At 38.5% G+C, this 21,699-nt stretch overlaps 1 protein-coding gene across 11 annotated transcripts in view; it reads left to right on the forward strand.

The window, feature by feature from the left end:
* Positions 1-21,699, forward strand: part of TOGARAM1 (TOG array regulator of axonemal microtubules 1) — a 137,686-nt gene that overhangs the window by 113,563 nt on the left and 2,424 nt on the right. For 5 of the 11 annotated variants that reach the window (XM_036346787.1, XM_036346763.1, XM_036346779.1 and 2 more), the window contains 5 exons: positions 173-299; positions 4,487-4,605; positions 14,276-14,465; positions 19,159-19,378; positions 20,648-20,734. In XM_036346787.1, the coding sequence (XP_036202680.1) occupies positions 173-299; positions 4,487-4,605; positions 14,276-14,465; positions 19,159-19,378; positions 20,648-20,734 (743 nt within the window). Of the gene's footprint in view, positions 1-172; positions 300-4,486; positions 4,606-10,399; positions 10,458-14,275; positions 14,466-19,158; positions 19,379-20,647; positions 20,735-21,699 lie in introns of those variants that run through there. The other 6 variants (XM_036346798.1, XM_036346793.1, XM_036346790.1 and 3 more) reach the window with 5 other exon arrangements.

The following is a 21,699-nucleotide window of genomic DNA, read 5'->3' on the forward strand; positions in this document are numbered from 1 at the left end:
AAAAAAGATAAGAATTATCCTAATTCATAGTTTTGCCAAAGGCCATCCTAGATATGGATCCTAGAGTGCCTGAAAAATAGACTTAAAGCTTTTGGATCCTCATATCTAAGGACAGAAATTGAGCTTGTTTAATACATGTGAAACTATTTACGTATTTCTCAAATATCTATAGGTATTATGGTCGAAAGATGCTTTTCCTCATGATGTGTCATCCTAATTTTGATAAAATGCTTGAAAAGTATGTGCCATCTAAAGATTTGCCATATATTAAGGAATCTGTTAAAAGCTTACGACACAAGGTATGTAAAAAAAGTTTAATATAAACAACTTTCAAAGCAAAGTTTATTTGCCCAGCAAGGTAAAGGATAGAAGTAATTACTTTTTCAATTGTCTTCGTTGATCATTAGAATATATCTACAGGAGTATTTCAGCAACTGCAGTGCTAAGTAGACATCCATGGTGTCAATAAATGTTTACTGAACAGGAGCTTGATACTTGGTAGGATGCAGTGTGGTTTATTGGAGTTACAAGACTTGGGTTTGAATCAACTATGAGAATTTAGCAAATTAAAATATATAATTTTAGGCACATCATTTTTTAAAAAATTTTTTTATTGATTTTAGAGAGAGTGGAAGGGGGAGAGAGGGAGAGAAACATTGACATGAGAGAGAAAAATCAGTTGCCTTCGGCATGCACCTCAAACCCGCAACCTGAGTATGTGCCCTGACCAGGAATTGAACTGGTGCTTTCTTGGTGCATGTGATGGTGCTTAACCAACTGAGCCACATCAGCCAGGGCAGGCACATTGTTTCTTTAACCAGAATTTTTATTTTTATAAAATGAGGGTAATAATGTTTATTATGCTGGGTGCCTGCTTTATTTACCTTGTATGTTTCACTATTATAGCTCCCACCACACTGCAGAGCTCCTTGAGAGGAAGCCCCTTTCTCCTGATAAGTAATATAAGGGATTTAGAAATGTCTGTGAAATGAGTGGCTCAAGGAATACCAAGTAAATTAAAATGTGAAATTGTCTTGTAGAAATGTATTCCATTCATATACTAGTTTTTTTAAAAGTATGTTTAATGCTGAAACCGGTTTGGCTCAGTGGATAGAGCGTCGGCCTGTGGACTGAAAGGTCCCAGGTTCGATTCTGGTCAAGGGCATGTACCTGGGTTGCGGGCACTTCCCCAGTGGGGGATGTGCAGGAGGCAGCTGATCGATGTTTCTCTCTCATCGATGTTTCTAACTCTCTATCTCTCTCCCTTCCTCTCTGTAAAAAATCAATAAAATGTATTTAAAAAAAAAAAAAAACAAAGATGCTAATTGACCATACCTTTGCTACGCCCATCAGCCAATCAGAAGAGTATGCAAATTAACCCAACAAAGATGGCCCTTAAATTTTGCATACTGTACGCGGGGCGGGACAGTGCGATCCGCCGCCCGCCCGCCACCATCCGGGCCTCCTGTGTGCGACCCGGGGCAGTGGGGCCGGGCAGTGCGATTTGCCACCCATCCCGCCACCATCCGGGCCTGCCATCTGCAACCCAGCGTGGGATCCAGGCCTGCCATTTGTGACCCGGGGAGGCGGGGCAGGCACCATGGGATCGGGCCTGCCATCTGCCACCTGGGTAGCGGGCCTAAGCCAGCAGGTGGTTATCTCCCGAGGGATCCCAGACAGAGAGAGCGCACAGGTCAGGCCGAGGGACACCCCCCCAGTGCACAAATTTTTGTGCACCGGGCCTCTAGGTTATTTATAAAAGGATGTTTCAAAGATACGTGGTAATATACATTTTAGAACATTTTTTCTGCCTACTGATGTTAAAGACTTCAGCTTCATTCCCATAGAATTTATTAAAATAACCATGAAAAAATTATCTTACTCAAATGAGGCATTTTGTATTTGTGAATCATTTCACATAAGTGTCAGAGGGATAAAAGAGGTTTTAAATAGTTATTATCAAAAGGTTTATTCTCACATTGGTGTTTCCATAGGAACTCATTGTTTATGTAATGTGTTCTTATTTTCTATATAGAGGTTAGGTTTAAGAAGAGTGCTTACAGCCCTAACCAATTTGGCTCAGTGGATAGAGCATCAGCCTGTGGATTCAAGGGTCCCAGGTTTGACCTGGTCAAGGGCATGTACCTTGGTTGCGGGCACTGCTTGCAGACACAGCACATACTCATTAGGGAGTGTGTAGGAGGCAGCTGATCAATGTTTCTCTCTCATTGATGTTTCTATCCCTCTCCCTTCCTCTCTGTAAAAAAATCAATTATATCCTGTCTAATAAAAGAGAAACGTGGTAATTAGCATATGTCCGCTACCCTTCCCATTGGCTAATCAGGGCGATAAGCAAATTAACTGCCAGCCAAGATGGCGGCCGGCAGCCAGGCAGCTTGAAACTAACCTGAGACTTGCTTGCTTCAGTGACGGAGGAAACCAACGTTCCCCGCCTGCCTTGCCGGCCTCTGAGCTTCCAGTTTGAAACATAGTTACAAATATAGAAGCTAAACAAAACCCCAGAAGCCTGCTGTCAGCCAGCCAGGTTCTCAGAGCTGGATTTGATACAGTGTTTCGATTATATAACACAAACCAACCAGATACCTGCTTTCAGCAGCAGAGGCCTCAGAGCTGGAGTCAGAGCTAAAGCTGGCCCAGAATAAAAAAAGAAAAAGAAAAAAAGGAGCAGTTGGGAACTTCAGTCACCCGCCAGCCTGAAAACAGCCCTCAGCCCCTCACCCAGACTGGCCAGGCACCCCAGAGGCTGGCCAGGCACCCCAGTGGGGACCCCCACCCTGAAGGGTGTGTGACCAGCTGCAAACAGCCAACATCCCCTCATCCAGGCTGGCCAGGCACCCCACCCTGATCCAGGACACCCTTCAGGGCAAACCAGCTGGCCCCCACCCATGCACCAGGCCTCTATCCTATATAGTAAAAGGGTAATATGCCTCCCAGCACCAGGATCAGTGGAGCCGAGAGGCCTCCCGGCACTGGGATCAGTGTGACAGGGGGCAGCGCCCAAACCTCCTGATCACCCTGCAGCTCTGTGTGTGACGGGGCGGGGCCACAACCTCCCTATCCACCCTGCTCTGTTCGTGACAGGGGAAGGCGCCCCAACCCCCTGATCAGCCCTGCTCTGTGCCTGATAGGGGGGAGCTCCCCAACCCCCTGATCGCCCTGGGGCTCTGTGTGTGACAGGGTGCGGTGCCCCAACCCCCCCCCCCCCACGGGCCCTGCCCTGAGTGTGACGGTGGCGGTGCCCCAACCCCCTGATCGGCCCTGCTCTGTGGGTGATAGAGGGTGGCGCCCCAACCCCCTGATCTGCCCTGCTCTGTGCGTGACAGGGGAAAGCACCCTAACCCCCTGATTGGCCCTGCTCTGTGCGTGACGGTACGGAGCCCCAACCCCCCTGATCAACCCTGCTCTGTGCGTGACAGGGTATGGAGCCCCAACCCCCCTGATGGGTCCTGCTCTGTGAGTGACAAGGGGCAGCGCCCCAACCCCCTGAATGGCCCTGCTCTGTGCGTGACAGGGGGTGGCGCCGCAACCTCCCCATTTACCCTGCCTTGAGTGTGACAGGGGGAGGTGCCCCAACCCCCCAATCGGCTCTACCCTAAGTGTGACTGAGGGTGGCATCGCAACCTCCCGATCCACCCTGCTCTGTGCATGACGGGGCGGCGCCCCAACTCCCCAATCGGCCCTTCTCTGAGCCCGACCAGGGGCTGCACCTAGGGATTGGGCCTGCCCTCTGCCACCCGGGAGCGGGCCTAAGCCAGCAGGTCATTATCTCCCGAAGGGTCCCAGACTGTGAGAGGGCACAGGCCAGGCTGAGGGACCCCCCCCCCGCCGAGTGCACAATATTTGTGCACCGGGTCTCTAGTATATATATATATATAAAATAAGAGTACTTACAAAACCTAAAATATAGCATATTCATTTTTTAAATTTTCACATATTCATTTACAAAATTTTAAACACTTTACCAAAGCCAGTATCATTTCCTATTAATTGTTCACATATTTTGTTAATTTATTACTAATTACAGGATACTTTATATATATCTGATACTTGATAATTTTTAAAGCATAAACATAGCAGATTATTAAAATGTTTTAAATCATGCCTGACCAGTGTGGTTCAGTGGTTTAGTGTTGACCTGTGAATCAGGAAGTCATGGTTTGATTATGGTCAAGGCACATGCTTGGGTTGCGGGCTAGATCCCCAGTAGGGGCGTGCAGTAGGCAGCCGGTCAATGATTCTCTCTCATCATTGATGTTTCTCTCTCTCTCCCTCCACCTTCCTCTCTGAAATTAATAAAAATATATTTTAAAAATAAATAAATGTCATTGCTTAACCCCCAAAATAAAAATGTTTTCACTCATAAAAACAGATTATTAATGGTTGCTATGAAAATTACATTTTATGAGTTATTTCAATTTATTAGTTAAGACTTTCATTACAGTGCCTTTCTTTATATGACTTACAGGGCTTGGGAGATTTACCATTAGATACTTCTTCAGCAAAAGGAAGACGATCTCATACTGGCAGTGTTGGAAATGCAAGGTCATCATCTGTTTCCAGAGATGTTTTAAATGCAGCCGAAAGGTAGAATCATTTGATAGTCCACATCATTAGAGAAATTACTCTCTAGTGATAGTAGTCTCATTTGGATATTTCCATAAGCTATCCCAGAGGTATTTGCCAAAATTTAACAGAACTCTAAAAGTTAAGGACTTAGAAAGTGAGGTAATTAGATTTAATAAGGCAATTATGCATATACTTACAACAACTTGCTTTTACATGTAATAAACATTAGTAAAGCTTTAGTGTTATTGAACTTAGCAATATTATGCTTGTGTTGGATAGCTGTGATTGATTTTTTTAATATATAGCCTTTACTTTTTTCCCTTAATTATAAAAGTAATACATAATTATGGTTAAAGAAAAAACACCTTTAGGAAATACAAACATTAAAAGAAGAATTTAACCAATAATGCCAATAACCAGTAAAAAACTACAGTGGGGCCTTGACTTACTAGTGTTCTGACTAACGAGTTTTTCGAGATACGAGCCGTCTCTCCGCTGATTTTTTGCTTTGAGTTGCGAGCTAAAATTCGGGTTATAAGCCAGCTTCAGATGCCCCACCGCTAGTTGGCGCAGCAAACGTCACAGTGAACGCCACAACATCAGCCCAGCATCACGTGTCTCACTCGTTCACTGTTGATTTGACATACGAGTAATTTGAGTTACGAGCTCCGTCACGGAACGAATTAAACTCGTAAGTCAAGGCCCCACTGTACTCTTAAATATTTTATAAATATAATTGTATATGTAGTTGTCTCATCTGTTTTAACTCTTTTAACAGCATTTAGTAGGTTGATTATTTCATTTTTTAAAATCTTTCAAAAGTATTATGATTGCTCTGGTATATTTTAAACATTTAAAAACTATATGAGTAGCCCTGACCAGTTTGGCTCAGTGGATAGAGCGTCAGGCCGTGGACTGAAGGGTCCCGGGTTTGATTCCAGTCGAGGGCATGTACCTCGATTGCAGGCTCGATCCTCAGTGTGTGGGGCTTGCAAGAGGCAGCTGACCAATGTTTCTCTCTCATCTATGTTTCTGACTCTCTATCCCTCTCCCTTCCTCTCTGTAAAAAGTCAATAAAAATATTTTTAAAAAAAAAAACTGTATGAGTAAATACATAGGCATATTTTATGTTTTCTGTATTTGTATATCTTTAAAATATTTTATAAACTAAAATAATACATTTTATTAAAAATTCATGTGACAATATATGCTTTGGGGACCTTGTTATTGAAATGAAAGTACAGTCCACTAAACAGCTGCATTAGCATCACCTAGAAGTTTATTAAAAAATCCAAAATCTTGTACTCCCTCTAGGCCTACTAAATCAGAATCTGCTGTTTTTCCACATTGAGATATTGTCGCATAAGATCCTAGATCAGATATTCTGGTCAAAAATGTTTTTTCACACCCAACAAAAATTATTTTTTAACATCTATTGAGAGTGTACTGTGTTCCAAATCTTTTCTATACACTTTACTAGTGAGTTACTTATTTTGTAGATGTTTCTCAATTTGGGTTTATCTAATATTTCCTCACAGTTAGGTGATGCAGGAATACCACAAAAATGATATTTTGCCCTTCTTAGTGCATCATTTCATGAGGTGGATGATGTTATTATCTTATTACTGATAATGGGTGGTTTCTCCTGGTATTGAAATAATATTGGTTAATATCATTGTGGTTTCCTATTTAATACAGGAACTTCTTCTTTAATACAGGGGCTGTTTAGAAATGTGTTTAATTTCCAAATATTTGGAGGTTTTTTAACACCTTTTAGTTAGTAATTCTGAATAGTTCTGTGGTGTCATTAATTGTACTTCATATGATTTCAGTTCTTTTATTTATTTTTTTAAACATATTTCATTGATTTTTTACGGAGAGGAAGAGAGAGTTAGAAACAGTGATGAGAGAGAAACATCGATCAGCTGCCTCCTGCACGCCCCCGCAACCAAGGTACATGCCCTTGACCGAAATTGAACCCAGGACCTTTCCGTCCGCAGGCTGACACTCTATCCACTGAGCCAAACCGGTTAGGGCTGATTTCAGTTCTTTTAAAATTACTGTTTTATGGCCCAGCATATAGTTTGTTAGAGAATCTATTATAATAAAAGGCTAATATGCAAATGGTCATCATGCCCTCATGCCATAACGACCGATCAGCAGGAGGTGCTGGAGCATCTCTCGGGCCCTTCCCCTGGTCCAGGAGCAGCGGCTCTCACGGCACAGATGGGAGGCGGGGAGCCTCGCGCAATTTCGCATACTGGGCCTCTGGTATTTTTATATCTACTTAAAAGAAGGTGTACTTATACTCTTGTTGGGTGTAATGTTCTATAAAATGTCAGGTTAAGTTGATTGATTTTTTAAATAAACTCTTCTAAATCCTTACTGATTTTCTATCTACTATCTATCAATTGCTGAGATAAAAGTATTGATATCTCCAGCCATATTTGTGAAATTGTTTATTTCTACTTTAAGTTCTATCGCTTTCTGCTCTATGTATATTGATGCAATGTGATTAATGTGATTAAATTCACATATATTTGGGATACTTGTGACTTTTTGATAAATTGACCTTTTTATCATTTATTAAGTATCTCTCTTTCCCTCTTAGATTATTTCTTTTCTTAAAGTCTACTTTGTCTAGTTTTGTAATGTTTGTATGATATTTCTTTTTTATTTTGGTTAAGTCTTTTTTTAAAAAAAAATAACTATTGCTCTGAGCTGGTTTGGCTCAGTGGATAGAGCGTCAGCCTGCAGACTGAAAGGTCCTGGGTTCGATTCTGGTCAAGGGCACAGCCTACCAATTTCTCCACATCCTCATCAACACTTGTAGTTATCCAAGTGGGTATAAACTGATATCTCATTTGACAGACTCTCTCTTTGACCAAACTTTAGACAGACTCCTCTGAGCCCTCTTTTGCACTGTTCTTGGCTTACATAAGCCAGTCTTAGCAAAGAATCCTGCTGTCATTTCCTCCCTCCCCCTTGTTATCTGAGAAGGTTCCTTATCCTCCACCTTTGATGTATAACTACCTAGCCTGCCTTTAGCAAAAATCTTACTCAGCCAGTTTAGCAAGAAACTCCCTACCCTTGATGTCTCCTCTTAGTAATTTTCTGTCCACTGACCCCCTCACTATGTATGTTGGCTATAAATCCCATTTGTCTCTGCTGTATTCAAAGTTGAACACACTTTTTCTCCCCTGTTACAATAGTCATGGTCCCTATTCCAGTAGTCTTGAATAATGTTTTCTTAATCATTTTACAAGTGTCAGAATAATTTTTCTTTAACATGTTGTGGTTTGGGCTTCTATATCCTAGTATGTATTTTTAAAGTGTTTTTATTTTGTAGACAGTATATAATTAAGCCTTGCTTTTCTTATTCAGTCTAACAATCTGTGCCTTTTGATTGGAGTATTTAACCATTTATTTTTTATTTTAATTTTTTAAATATGTTTTTATTGATTTCAGTGAGGAAGGGAGTGGGGGAGAGATAGAAACATCAATGAGAGAGAAACATTGATTGGCTGCCCCTGCATGCCGCCTAGTGGGGATCAAGCCTGAAACCCGGGCATGTGTCCTGACCAGGATTTGAACCATGAACCAGCAACCCCCTGGTGCATGGGATGACGTTCAACCAACTGAGCCACACCAGCTGGGCATGGGGTATCTGACCATTTATATTTGATATTAATTATTCATAAGGTTTGGTGTAAGCCTACATCTTGAAGGTATTGTTCAATCAGTACTATGTTTTTTGTTTCTTTTTTTCTCTTTTCCTCCCTTCTTTTGAATTGATTGATGTGTGTGTTTCTTTTTTTATTTCATTAACTCCTCATTCTTTTTTTAAATGATTGATCTAGACTTTGTAATATACATACTTTACAGTATGTATTTTTGTCTTCTCATAGTCTACTTTCAAATGATATTAGACCAATTTAGGTATAATGTGAAAACCATATAACAGTATGCTTTCATATCTTCTTTTTATCTTTTATGTTATTTTTGTCTCCACAATACAATCTTGTTAAATTTACTTTGAACAGTCGATATAGTGTATAAATGTTGCATGACTATGTTCATTCCCTCCTCCCCCAATTTTATTGAGCTATAATTGACATATAATGTTCTATTACTGTAAGGTATACAACATAATGATCTATGTTTATATTGTGAAATGATTACCACAATAAGTTTAGTTAACATCCATCACCTTACATAATTTTTTTGTGTGATGCGACCTTTTAAGATTTACTTTGTTAGCTACTTTCAAAGATACAGGCTGGTATTGTTAACTAGAGTTACCAGAATTTACTTATAACTGGAAATGTGTGCCTTTTGACCACCTTCACCCATTTGCCCTCACTCTCTGCCTCTGGCAACTACTTATCTGTTTTTGTATCTATGAGTTTGGTTTTTTCTTAGATTCCACATAGAAGTGAGATCATACAATATTTGTCTCTCTGACATTTCACTTAGCCTAATGCCATCAAGGCCTATCCATATTGTCCCAAATGGCAGGATTTCCCTCCTTTTATGGCTGAATAATATTTCATTGTGTATATAGATACCACATTTTCCTTATCCATTCATCCCTCAATGGACACTTACATGGTTTCTATGTCTTGATTATTATACCTAATGCTGCAATGAACATGGTAGTACATATATCTTTTCAAGATAGTGATTTTATTTTATTTTTTTTAGATATAAAACCAGAAATGGAATTGCTGGATCATATGATAGTTCTGTTTTTTATTTTATTTTATTCTTGATTTTAGAGAGATTGGAAGGCGGAGAGAGAGAGAGAGAGAGAGAGAGAGAGAGAGAGAGAGAGAGAGAGAGAGAGAGAGAAGTGAGAAATAATGATCGGTTGCCTCCAGCATCTACCCTGACCAGGGATCAAACCTCAATTCAGGTAAGTGCCCTGACCTGGAATTGAACCCGCAACCTTTCAGTGCACAGGACAGTGCTCCAACCGAGCCACACCAGCCAGGGCGATAGTTCTATTTTTAAATTTTTTTTTAGTAATCTCCATACTATATCAGATTACATTCTCACTAAGAGTACCCAAGGGCCCTAACCGGTTTGGCTCAGTGGATAGAGCGTCGGCCTGCAGACTAAAGGGTCCCAGGTTCGGTTCTGGTCAAGGGCATGTACCTTGGTTGCGGGCACATCCCCAGTGGGGAGTGCGCAGGAGGCAGCTAAATCTATGTTTCTCTCTCTTCGATGTTTCTAACTCTCTATCCCTCTCCCTTCCTCTCTGTAAAAATCAATAAAATATATATTTTTTAAAAAAAGATAATACTTAAAAAAATGAGTATGCAAGGGTTCACTACATCCTTGCCAACACTTGTTATTTCTTGTCTTTTTTTAAAAATATTTTTTTATTGATTTCAGAGAGGAAGGGAGAGGGAGAGATAGAAACATCAATGATGAGAGAGAATCATTAATTGGCTGCCTCCTGCATGCCCTTTATTGGGGATCAAGCCTGCAACCTGGGCATGTGCCCTTGATTGGAATTCAACCTAGGACCCTTCAGTCCGTAGGCCAACACCAAACCAGCGAGGACTCTTGTCTTTTTTTGTAATAGCCATTCTGACAGGCTATTATAAGAGACTATCACAATGAGGTGATACTTCATTGTGATTTTTTCCCCCTGAGGATTAGTGATGTTGAGCACCTTTTCATGTATCTGTTGACCGTTTGTATATCTTCTTTGGAAAAATGTCTATTTCGTTTCTCTACTCATTTTCTAATCAGATTGGTATTTTTACTATTGAGTCATATGAGTTGTTTTTATTGATTTTTTTAGAGAGAGGCATGGAGAGGAAGAGAGAGAAACATCGATGGGTTGCCTCCTGTACGCACACCAATTGGGCACCGAACCTGCAACCTGATGTGCCTTGACCAGAATCAAACGGGCAACCTTTTGGTGCATGAGATGACATTCAACCAACTGAGCCACACTGGCCAGGGCAAGTCATATGAGTTCTTTATAATTTTGGATATTAACCTCTTATCAGATATATCATTTGCAGATATTTTCTCCCATTCCATGGATTGCTTTTTCACTTTGCATATGGTTTTCTTTACTGTGCAGAAGCTTTTTAGTTTGATGTAGTCCTACTTGTTTATTTTTTCTTTTGTTGCCTTTATTTTTGGTGTCAGATCCAAAAAAATCATTGCCAATTCCAACATAAAGGAGCTTATACCTTTTTTGTTCTAGGAGTTTTATGGTCTCAGTTCTTACATTTAAGTCTTTAATTAATTTTCTTTATATGTTTTTATTGACTTTTTTAAAATATATTTTATTGATTTTTTACAGAGAGGAAGGGAGAGAGATAGAGAGTTAGAAACATCGATGGGAGAGAAACATCGATCAGCCGCCTCCTGCACATCTCCTACTGGGGATGTGCCCGCAACCCAGGTACATGCCCTTGACCGGAATCAAACCTGGGACCTTTCAGTCCACAGGCCGACGCTCTATCCACTGAGCCAAACCGGTTTCGGCTGTTTTTATTGATTTTTAGGGAGAGAGGAAGGGAGAAGGATAGAGAGATAGAAACATTGATCAGAAACATCTTCATTCGGCTGCCTCCTGCATGTTCCCTACTGGGGAGCAAGCTCACAACCCAAGCATGTGCCCTGACCAGGAATTGAACCGCTCAGCTTCTGAGCCACACCAGCTATCCTCTAATTAATTTTGAATTGATTTTTGTGTATAGTATAAGATAGGGGTCCAGTTTCACTCTTTTGCATGTTAGTGTTTGGTTTTGCCAATATCATTTATTGAAGAAATTATCCTTCCTCTTTTGTCATAAGTTAATTGACCATGTATATGTGGGTTTATCTTTGAGCTCTTTATTCTATTCCATTGATTCATATGTCTGTTTTTATGCTAATACCATACTGTTTCAATTAATATAGTTTAAAATCAAGAAGTGTGGCCGAACCGGTTTGGCTCAGTGGATAGAGCGTTGGCCTGCGGACTCAAGGGTCCCAGGTTCGATTCTGGTCAAGGGCATGTACCTTGGTTGCGGGCACATCCCCAGTGGGGGGCGTGCAGGAGGCAGCTGATCGATCTCTCTCATCGATGTTTCTAAATCTCTATCCCTCTCCCTTCTTCTCTGTAAAAAATCAATAAAATATATTAAAAAAAAAAAAAAAAAGAAGTGTGATGCTTCCAGCTTTGTTTTTCTTTCTTGAAATTTGTTTGGTCCTCTTCTGGGGACAGCAACTTCAGCTACTCACAGTGGTCCAGCACTTAACATACCATTAAAGGCTTATCTAACATACAGCCTCTAACAAAACTAGGCTGTCCCTTGGGGGGCAGACTGGAAGAGGACAATAGGGAAAAAAAGGGAGACATATGTAATATTTTCAACAATAAAGGTTTAAAAAAAAAAAAAAAACTACACTGTCCCAAACCCCTGGTAATAGAATTGTTTACCTTTTAACCAAAAAAGTTTGGAAAGCACCAAAATCTGCATGTGGCATGTGCCCAGGCTCACTCCATGGAGTTCGTGCTATGAGACCTAAAGTTCTAATGAGGTTGTCTAAAATGAAAAAATATGTCAGCAGAGCTTATGTTAGATCCATGTGTGCTAAATGCTTCCATGACAGGATCAAAGTGTGCTTTCCTTATTGAGGAGCAGAAAATTATTGTGAAAATATTGAAGGCACAAGCACAGAGTCAGAAACCTAAATTTTAAAAATGAAGCTTTTTTGAGTAATAAAAGCAATTAAAGTGGGGGGAAAGATTGCTTTGGTTATTCTGGGTCTTTTGTGATTTCATATAAATATTAGAGTTGTGGAAAATACCACTGGAATTTTTATAGGTATTATACTGAATCTGTGCATTGCTTTGGATACTATAGACATTTTAACATATTAATTCTTTCTGTTCACAAGCACAAAATACCTTTCATTTCTTTGTGTCTTCAATTTTTTTATCATTGTCTTACAGTTTTCAGTGTTCAAAGCCTTTCACTTTCCTGGTTAAATTTATTCCTAGGTATTTTATTCTTACGTAATTGGGATTGTTTTTTTAATTTCTCTGATAGTTTATTATTTGTGTTTACAAATACAACTGAATTTTACATATTGATTTTGTATCCTGCAACTTTACTGAATTTAATGATTAGTTCTAAAAGTGTTTTGGTGGAGTCTTTAGGGTTTTCTGTATGTAATATATCATTTGCACATAGAGACTGTTTTACTTCCTCTGTTTCTTTTGTTGTTGTTTTATTTCTGGCTTTTTTTGTTTCATCCTCATCCGAGGATATTTTTTCCATTGATTTTTAGAGAGAGTGAAAGGGAAAGGGAGAAACAGAGAGAAAGAAACATCGTTGTGAGAGAGACACACCAATTGGTTGCCTTCCACACATGACTGACCAGGACTGAGGATGGAGACTGCAACCGATGTACCTGCCCTTGACCAGAATTGATCCCAGGACTCTTCAGTCCACGGGCTAATGCTCTAACCACTGAGTAGCCAGAGCAACTTCCTCTTTTTCAATTCAAATACCTTTTATTTCTTTTTCTTGCCTAATTGCTTCAGCTGGGATTTTCAATAGTATGTTGAATAAAAGTGGTGAGAAGAGTCATCCTTTTCTTATTCCTTATATTAGAGAAAAACCCTTCAACTTTTTGCTGTTGATTGTGATATTAGCTATGGGCTTATCACATGTTGCCTTTAATATGTTGAGGTATGTTTTCTCTATATCCAATTTGTTGAGTATTTTTATCATGGGTGGATGTTGATTTTTATCAAATGTTTTTTTTGCATCTATTGAGATGGTCACATGACTTTTTATCCTTCATTTTGTTAATGTAGTGTATCACATTGATTAATTTGTAAATGTTAAGCCATCCTTGTATCCCTGGAATAAATCCCACTTGGTCATTGTGTATGATTCTTTTAATTTATCAAATTTGGTTTACTAATATTTTTGTTGAGGATGTTTGTATCTGCTCTGTTATCATTCTTAATGTCTTCTTTTTTAAAAATAAATTGTATTATTGTTAATATACCTAGTGAGTTCCTCGATGTTACTTTATCTTTTCTCCCTAATGTGTATTAATGTTATTTTACTATCAAATGCATCCTGTTGTGTTTTTCTAAAGCCTCACACATTTTTATTTTTATTTATTTATTTTTTAATATGTTTTTGCCCAGCCACCATGGCTCAGTGGTTGAGCTTCGCAATCTGTGAATCAGGAGGTCATGGTTCAATTCTGGTCAGGCCATGTATCCTGGTTGTGGGCTTGATCCCCAGTGTGGGACATGCAAGATGCAGCCAATCAATGATTCTCTCTCATCATTGATGTTTCTATCTCTCTCTCCCTCTCCCTCCTGAAATCAATAAAAACATATTTTTTAAAATATTTTTTATTGATTTTTAGAGAGAGAATAAGGGAGAGGGAGAGAGAGAAACATCGGTTGGCTGCCTCCTGTGCACCTTGTACTGGGGATCACGTCTACAACCTGGACATGTGTCCTGACCAGGAATTGAACCTGCTCCCTCCTGGTGCATAGGATGACGCTCCATCAACTGAGCCACACCGGCCAAGACAGGTCATTTTGTGAATTTTTAGAAAATAAATATATAATGAGAATTATGTTTTAGGTTTGTGTTTTAGATAGGACATTAATAATAAAGTTAATTTTACCTTTCTTTTACTTTAGAGAGGTAACTGAAATTCGTGAAGTCTCCAGAAGGTCAGTTCCTCGTAATTCCTTAGAAAGTGCTGAGTACATCAAAGTCATAACAGGTTTATTAAATGCAAAAGACTTTCGTGATCGTATTAATGGGATTAAGCAGCTTTTATCAGATACTGAAAACAATCAAGAGCTTGTTGTTGGAAACATTGTGAAGGTAAGGACACATCAAAATTAATTTTCCTTTTCAATCTGTTGCTAATAAAGTTTATTAGTATAAAACGCTTCCCTAAATCTTAGTATTTTATATATATATTATTTTTAAATGTTAAAATAACCTTAGTGAAAAGGGTGTTTTACTTAGGTTTTGCTCTTTGAAGAGCATTCTAGAACAATTCAAAGTAATTTTTTTAAAAAGTAACAAAATGGCTGCTTATTTAAGTATGAATCTTCTCACTAGATGATAACTCCTTGAAAGTTCTTGGAACCTGACAATCAGTAAATATATGTTGAATGAATCAATAAATATTTTTAAAACCAGAGAATTTAAGGGATGTGTTATCACTTTAGAATTGGATGTATTAACATTTTTCATATATAGGGTAGAGATTAAATATACCAGCTTAACTACCTACCTTTAGGAAAACAAAAAGCAATAGAAAGACAGAGTAATAAATGTTAGTGGTATTAAAGCATAAATTATTTATGCTTCATCAGAGTTTAGTTTACTTAATTTTATTAGTAATTTATTAATTAAATTTCATTTAAAATTTGTATTATGTATATTAAACTTGGCAAATATATTATACTCTTTAGTTCCAGTAGTGTTGCCTCTTAATTTTCAAAAGAAAAGTACCACATCACTTTTCAGAAGAAAAGTATCATGCAAACCAGAAAGTTAGATTTTCTGTTTCTGTTGAGTATAAATAAATGTCTTGGGCAGACTATTCTTAACATGAAGAGTTTTATATATATACTAGAGGCCCGGTACACAAAAATTTGTGCACGGTGGTAGACGGGGGGGGTTCTCAGCCCGGCCTGCGCCCATTCCCAGTCCCGGACCTCTTGGGGGATATCCACCTGTTGACTTAGGCTCACTCCCCAGGGGATCAGGCCTAAGCTTGCAGTCAGACATCCTTCTGGCAGCCAGGGAACCCTCGGGGGATGTCCAACTAAAGGCTTAGGCCCCCAAGGGATCGGGTCTAAACCATTACTTGGACATTCTTAGTGCTACCACAGAGGTAGGAGAGGCTCCTGCCACCACCACTGCACTGGCCAGCCATGAGCCAGGTTCTGGCTGAGTGGCACTCCCCATATGGAAGTACACTGACCACCAAAGGACAGCTCCTGCATTGAGCGTCTCCCCCCTGGTGGCCAGTGCGCATCATAGCAACCAGTCATTCTGCCATTCAGTCAATGTGCATATTAGCCTTTTATTATTATTATATAGGATGTCCCTATTTCCCCCCTTTTGCCCCCTCTACCCAGCTCTTGCCCCCCACTTCTCTCTGGCCATCACCATACTGTTGTCTGTGTCCATGGGTTGTGCATATATTTTCTTTGGCTAATCCCTTCTTTAAATTCACTTCTTTAAATTTTTGTTTTCAGATAAGTGCTTATAACTGCACTATTATATATTTTCAATTATATCATTTAGAATTAAGATATTTTTTAACTTAACCCTTGTAAATTTTAGCACAATTTAATAAATTATGCTAGAAGCAATTAGGAGATTTTTCATGTAATGCAGATACATTTCCATTAATATTTTATTAATTTTTAATTTTTTAATAATTTAATTTGAAATAATCTCATACATGTAAAAAAAACTATAAAATACTAAGCATATTATATGTACCCTTCACCCAATTTCTTAGGTGTTAATAATTTAAATATAACCATTATATAACTAACAGAATTTGGAATATATTTTTCTTATAATCTCTTTAATGTTACTTAATGCATTTACTTTGTTTTTGTTAATCTTCACCCAGGGATATTTTTCCATTGAATTTTAGAGAGAGTAAAGGGAAAGGGAGAGACACATTGAATGGTTGCCTCCTGCACATGCTCTGATAGGGACTGGGGATCAAGCCAGCAACTGAGGTACATGCCCTTGACTGGAATCGAACCTGGGACCCTTCAGGCCATGGGCTAATGTTCTATCAACTGAGCAAAACAGGCTGCAGCTTAATTCATTTACTTTTAATCTATATGTGTCTTTATTTTTAAAGTGGGTTTTGTTTTTGATTCACCCTCATAATATGTCTTTTAATTGGTGCATTTATGCCCCTGACTTTCAGAGTGCTTACTGATAGAGTTACTACCATATCAGGCGGCTTCTGGGGCTTCGGGGGCTGGCCTGCGGCCCATGATCAGATCCGATCACAGGCGGCTTCTGGGGTCGCACAGGGGGCCTGGATGGTGGCTCATGCTGTCCCGCCCTGCCTGCAGTATGCAAATTAGCCGCCATCTTTGTTGTTGGTTAATTTGCATATCGTGCTGATTAGCCCATGGGAGGCATAGCGAAGGTATGGTCAATTATCATGTTTGTCTATTATTAGATAGGATAATATATATCGGGAATTATTAGTGAGAGTCTCAGCCTCACAGAATAACTCTTCACTCACCTAACATGACTTAAGAATTGCTTATCATTCACTGTATTATATCTTTAATTTATGAAATTTATAAAATTCTAAAAAGGAAGGAATAATTGTTAAAGTAATCAGGTTAAAAGATAATAAAATTTAACTGAAATTGCAGCTAAAATTATCATAAGAAACCTAAACTGAAAATTTTTTTAAAGTATTACATATGTCTCCTTTTTCCCCCCACAACCCCTCTCCAGCCACTCCCACTCCCCAGGACAAGCCCCCACTGCCCAGTGTCAGTGTCCATTGGTTATGCTAATATGCATGCATACAAGTCCTTTGGTTAATATTTTATGCTCCACCCCCCTCACCTTTCCTCTGAGTTTGACAGTCTGTTTGGTGTTTCTATGTCTCTGGATCTACTTTTGTTTATCAGTTTATGTTATTCATTATATTCCACAAATGAGTGAGATCATGTGATATTTATCTTTCTCCGACTGACTTATTTCACTTAGCATAATGCTTTCAGGTCCATCCATGCTGTTGCAAATGATAAAAGTTTCTTCTTTTTTTATAGCAGCACTAGAGGCCCGGTGCACGAAATTTGTGCACTGGGGGGTTGGGGGGGCCCTCAGCCCGGCCTGCGCCCTCTCACAGTCCAGGACCCCTTGAGGGATGTCCGACTGATGGCTTAGGCCTGCTCCCTGGGGAGTGTGCCTAAGCCATTAGTTGGACATCCTTAATACTGCTGTGGAGGCGGGAGAGGCTCCCACCACCGCCACTGCACTGGCCAGCCATGAGCCAGCTTCTGGCTGAGCAATGCTCCCCTGTGGAAGCACACTGACCACCAGAGGGCAGCTCCTGTGTTGAGTATCTGCCTCCTGGTGGTCAGTGTGCATCATAGTGACCAGTTGTTCCTCCATTAGGGTCAATTTGCATATTACCCTTTTATTATATAGGACTAGAGGCCCAGTGCACAAAATTCGTGCACAGGGGTGGGGGGGGGCGGTCCCTCAGCCCGGCTTGCACCCTCTCCAATCCAGGACTGCTGGCTCCTAACCACTCACCTCCTTGCCAGCCTGATCCTCCTAACTGCTTTCCCCTGCCAGCCTGATCTCTCTAACTGCTCTCCCCTGCCAGCCTGATCGTCCTTACTGCTCTCCCCTGCCGGCCTGATCGCCTCTAACCGCCTCTGCCTCAGCCCCGCCACCATGGCTTTGTCCGGAAGATGTCCAGTCTAATTAGCATATTACCCTTTTATTAGTATAGATAGTATTCCACTGTGCAGATATACCACAGTTTTTTAATCCACTTGCTGCTGATGGGCACTTAGGCTGTTTCCAAATCTTAGCTATTGTAAATTGTGCTTCTATGAACATAGGGGCGCATATGTCCTTTCTGATTGGTGTTTCTGACTTCCTGGGATATATTCCTAGAAGTGGGATTACTGGATCAAATGGGAGTTTCATTAACTTTTTGAGGAAACTCCATACTGTTTTCCACAGAGGCTGCGTTCCCATCAGCAGTGCACAAGTGTTCCTTTTTCTCCACATCGTCACCAGCACTTACTTGTTGATTTGTTGTTGATAGCCATTCTGACAGGTGTGAAATGGTACCTCATTGTTGTTTTGATTTGCATCTCGCGGATGATTAGTGACTTTGAGCATGTTTTCATATGTCTCTTGGCCTTCTGTATGTCCTCTTTTGAAAAGTATCTATTTAATTCCTTTGTCCATTTTTTTGATTGGATTATTTATCTTCCTTTTGTTAAGTTGTATGAGTTTTCTGTAAATTTTGGAGATTAAACCCTTATCAGAGATAACATTGGCAAATATGTTCTCCTATGCAGTGGGTTTTCTTGTTGTTTTGTTGATCGTTTCTTTTGTTACCTAAACTGAAATTTTTACAGTAAAACTTACATATCTACTTTTTGCTATGAGTCGATAAAGATAGAAACTTATCTTAATTCCTTAGAGGTAGCTAAGCTAACTGCACCGTCCAGAAAACATCACTTTTATCACATTTATAGTAAATCAGTCATTGCCTACTAATCCAGATTTCTCAACCTTAATTTATTAAGATGTCTTTTGGAGTGATTTTTTAAGCCTTCTCTTTTTGCTATTAGAAAATTTGACACTTAGATTTATCATCCAAGTTTTTATAAAGCTTTTATTTTCTAAATTTAGGTTAAATGAAATGTGCATGTGTTTTTAAACAGTATGCTAAAGGAGAAATACTATGAAATGCCAAAAGAAACATAAATATAATAGGTATAAACAGTATTTCATTTTAAATAATTTACCACTTTACTTTCAGATTTTTGATGCTTTTAAATCTCGACTTCATGATTCTAATAGTAAAGTAAATCTGGTGGCTCTGGAAACAATGCACAAATTGATTCCTTTGCTTAGAGACAACTTATCTCCTATCATCAACATGCTAATTCCAGCAATAGTAGATAACAATCTGAATTCCAAGAATCCAGGCATCTATACTGCTGCCACAAATGTTGTTCAGGCACTGAGTCAGCATGTAGGTAAGAAATCTTACTTTGGCACTCCAGTTACTGGGACTTTACTTTTGTACTTTTTTATTTTGCATATTTTTTATAATGCTAAAATTCTAACTATCCAATTTTAATCATTTAATGTTATAAAATTTCTTCATTTAGTATATTTTAAATTACTATTAGTAATTAAATGTTATCATATAAAATTGACTTTCTCTTCCCTTACCTTTGACTTTTCAATTTTTTTTCCTACCTCAACTTCAATTCTTTTTAAAAATTAATTCAAAATGGATCATAGATTTAAATGAAAAACATAACTATAAAACTTTTAGAAGACAACATAGGAAAGGACCTTAGGGCTCGGTGAAGAATTGTTAGCATGACACTAAATGCATGATCCATAAAAGCTGATACATTGGACATCATTAAAATTAAAAACATTTGCTCTGTAAAAATCCCTTTAACTAATATAGAGATAAACTACAGATTGGGACAAAATATTTGCAAACCACATATATGACAAAGAACTTATTTCTAAAATATATATAGAACTCTCAAAACGCAACATTAAAATTAAAAATAGCATTTCAACTAGAAAATGAGCAAAAGACATGAAAATACTTTTTACCAAAGAGGATATATGGATGGTAAATAAACACATGAAAAGATGTTCACTTCGCCAGTTACTAGGGAAATACAAATACAAATTAAGACCATGATCTCTTGGTCTTTCTTTTGGTCTTTGTCTAGGTCTTTCTTTTGGTTAGTAAAAATAGATATGTTCGTCTTTTCTAAAAGCAGGGTGATGAAAAATGAACTTTAAAAAAGCAGAGGACACCTGTAATTATGTAAGCTATAACCTTTGGGTGAAAGGTACATAAGACCTCTCTGTACTGTCTTTACACCTTCCTATCAATCTATAATTATTTCTAAATGAAAACTGGAAAAATCACTAAAGGTAAACGCCCCCCAAAACAATTATTTTCTGTTTTTTTTATAAACATACATAGTATCATTTAGAATAAGATACCTAGGATGTAGACAGTTCTTTATACATATACACCATAGGATAGCTCCTTTAATGTTTTGTGATGTATTTTTATGTTTCATTTGCTCTAAGAATGTTACTTTGTTAAGGTTTTATAGAGAATTTTAAATAGTGGTCATGTAGGAAGATTAAAAAATCTTTTTAATGCATTTGCAATCACTTGCATCTTTTTTGTTTTCAATTCTGTGTAATTGAAAATAACTAAGCTCTCATAACTCTTTAAACATGTCTCTCTTCTTTTTGTTCAGACAATTACTTACTTCTACAGCCATTTTGCACAAAAGCTCAGTTTTTAAATGGAAAAGCAAAACAGGATATGACTGAAAAGCTTGCTGGTAAATATTTTTTGTTAATTTTATTTTATTACTTTAGAGAGACATCAATTTGTTGTTCCAATCATTTCTTTATTCATTGGTTGAATATTGTATGTACCCTGACAGTGAATCAAACATGCAACCTTGGCGTGGGAACGACACTCTAACCAACTGAGCTATCTGGTCAGGGATAAAGAAATATTTTATTAATTAAGGATAAACTGATGGGTATTTCATTTTAATTTAAATAAAGCTGCCAGCTGAAACTGGTTTGGCTCAGTGGATAGAGCGTCAGCCTGCTGACTGAAAGGTCCCAGGTTCAATTCTGGTCAAGGGCATGTACCTGGGTTGCGGGCACATCCCCAGTAGGAGATGTGTAGGAGGCAGCTGATCGATGTTTCTCTCTCATTGATGTTTCTAACTCTCTATCTCTCTCCCTTCCTCTCTGTAAAAAATTAATAAAATATATTTTAAAAAATAAATAAATAAAACCAAATAAATAAAGCTGCCAAATTCAATATCATTACCCAGGAAGTAGAAATAAATTGTATCATGATTCACAAGAGGACCTTTAAGACTTTTACCCCAAAATTTTTCTTTAAAAGAATTTTATTATTTTTCCCCAGTAAGTGTTTAGTCTTACTGTTCGTAGAAATAAACAGAATGAATAAAAATAATTAAAATCAATTATTGGTATTCATAAAAACTGCTATTTCAAATTATGTCTTTGATAAAAGGTCCATGAGTGGAAAGTGTAGAAATCTTTAATTAACTGCATTTAGAAAACATGGAGATGAATTTTGGATTTCATTCCCATCTTCACTACTTTTGCCTGAACTAATCATCATATATGGAATTCTAGTACTTGAAGATTCCACTCTTTAGGAGGGAAGTTTCTGACCTACTTCTTTTAAGATACCTAACATTTTAGAAAAATGGCAGTAGAAAGAAGTTATGTATATATGCTTTTTAATTAGCAGAACTTG

This window comes from Myotis myotis, unplaced genomic scaffold (genome assembly GCF_014108235.1).
Source record: "Myotis myotis isolate mMyoMyo1 unplaced genomic scaffold, mMyoMyo1.p scaffold_m19_p_1, whole genome shotgun sequence".
Classification (NCBI taxonomy): domain Eukaryota; kingdom Metazoa; phylum Chordata; class Mammalia; order Chiroptera; family Vespertilionidae; genus Myotis; species Myotis myotis.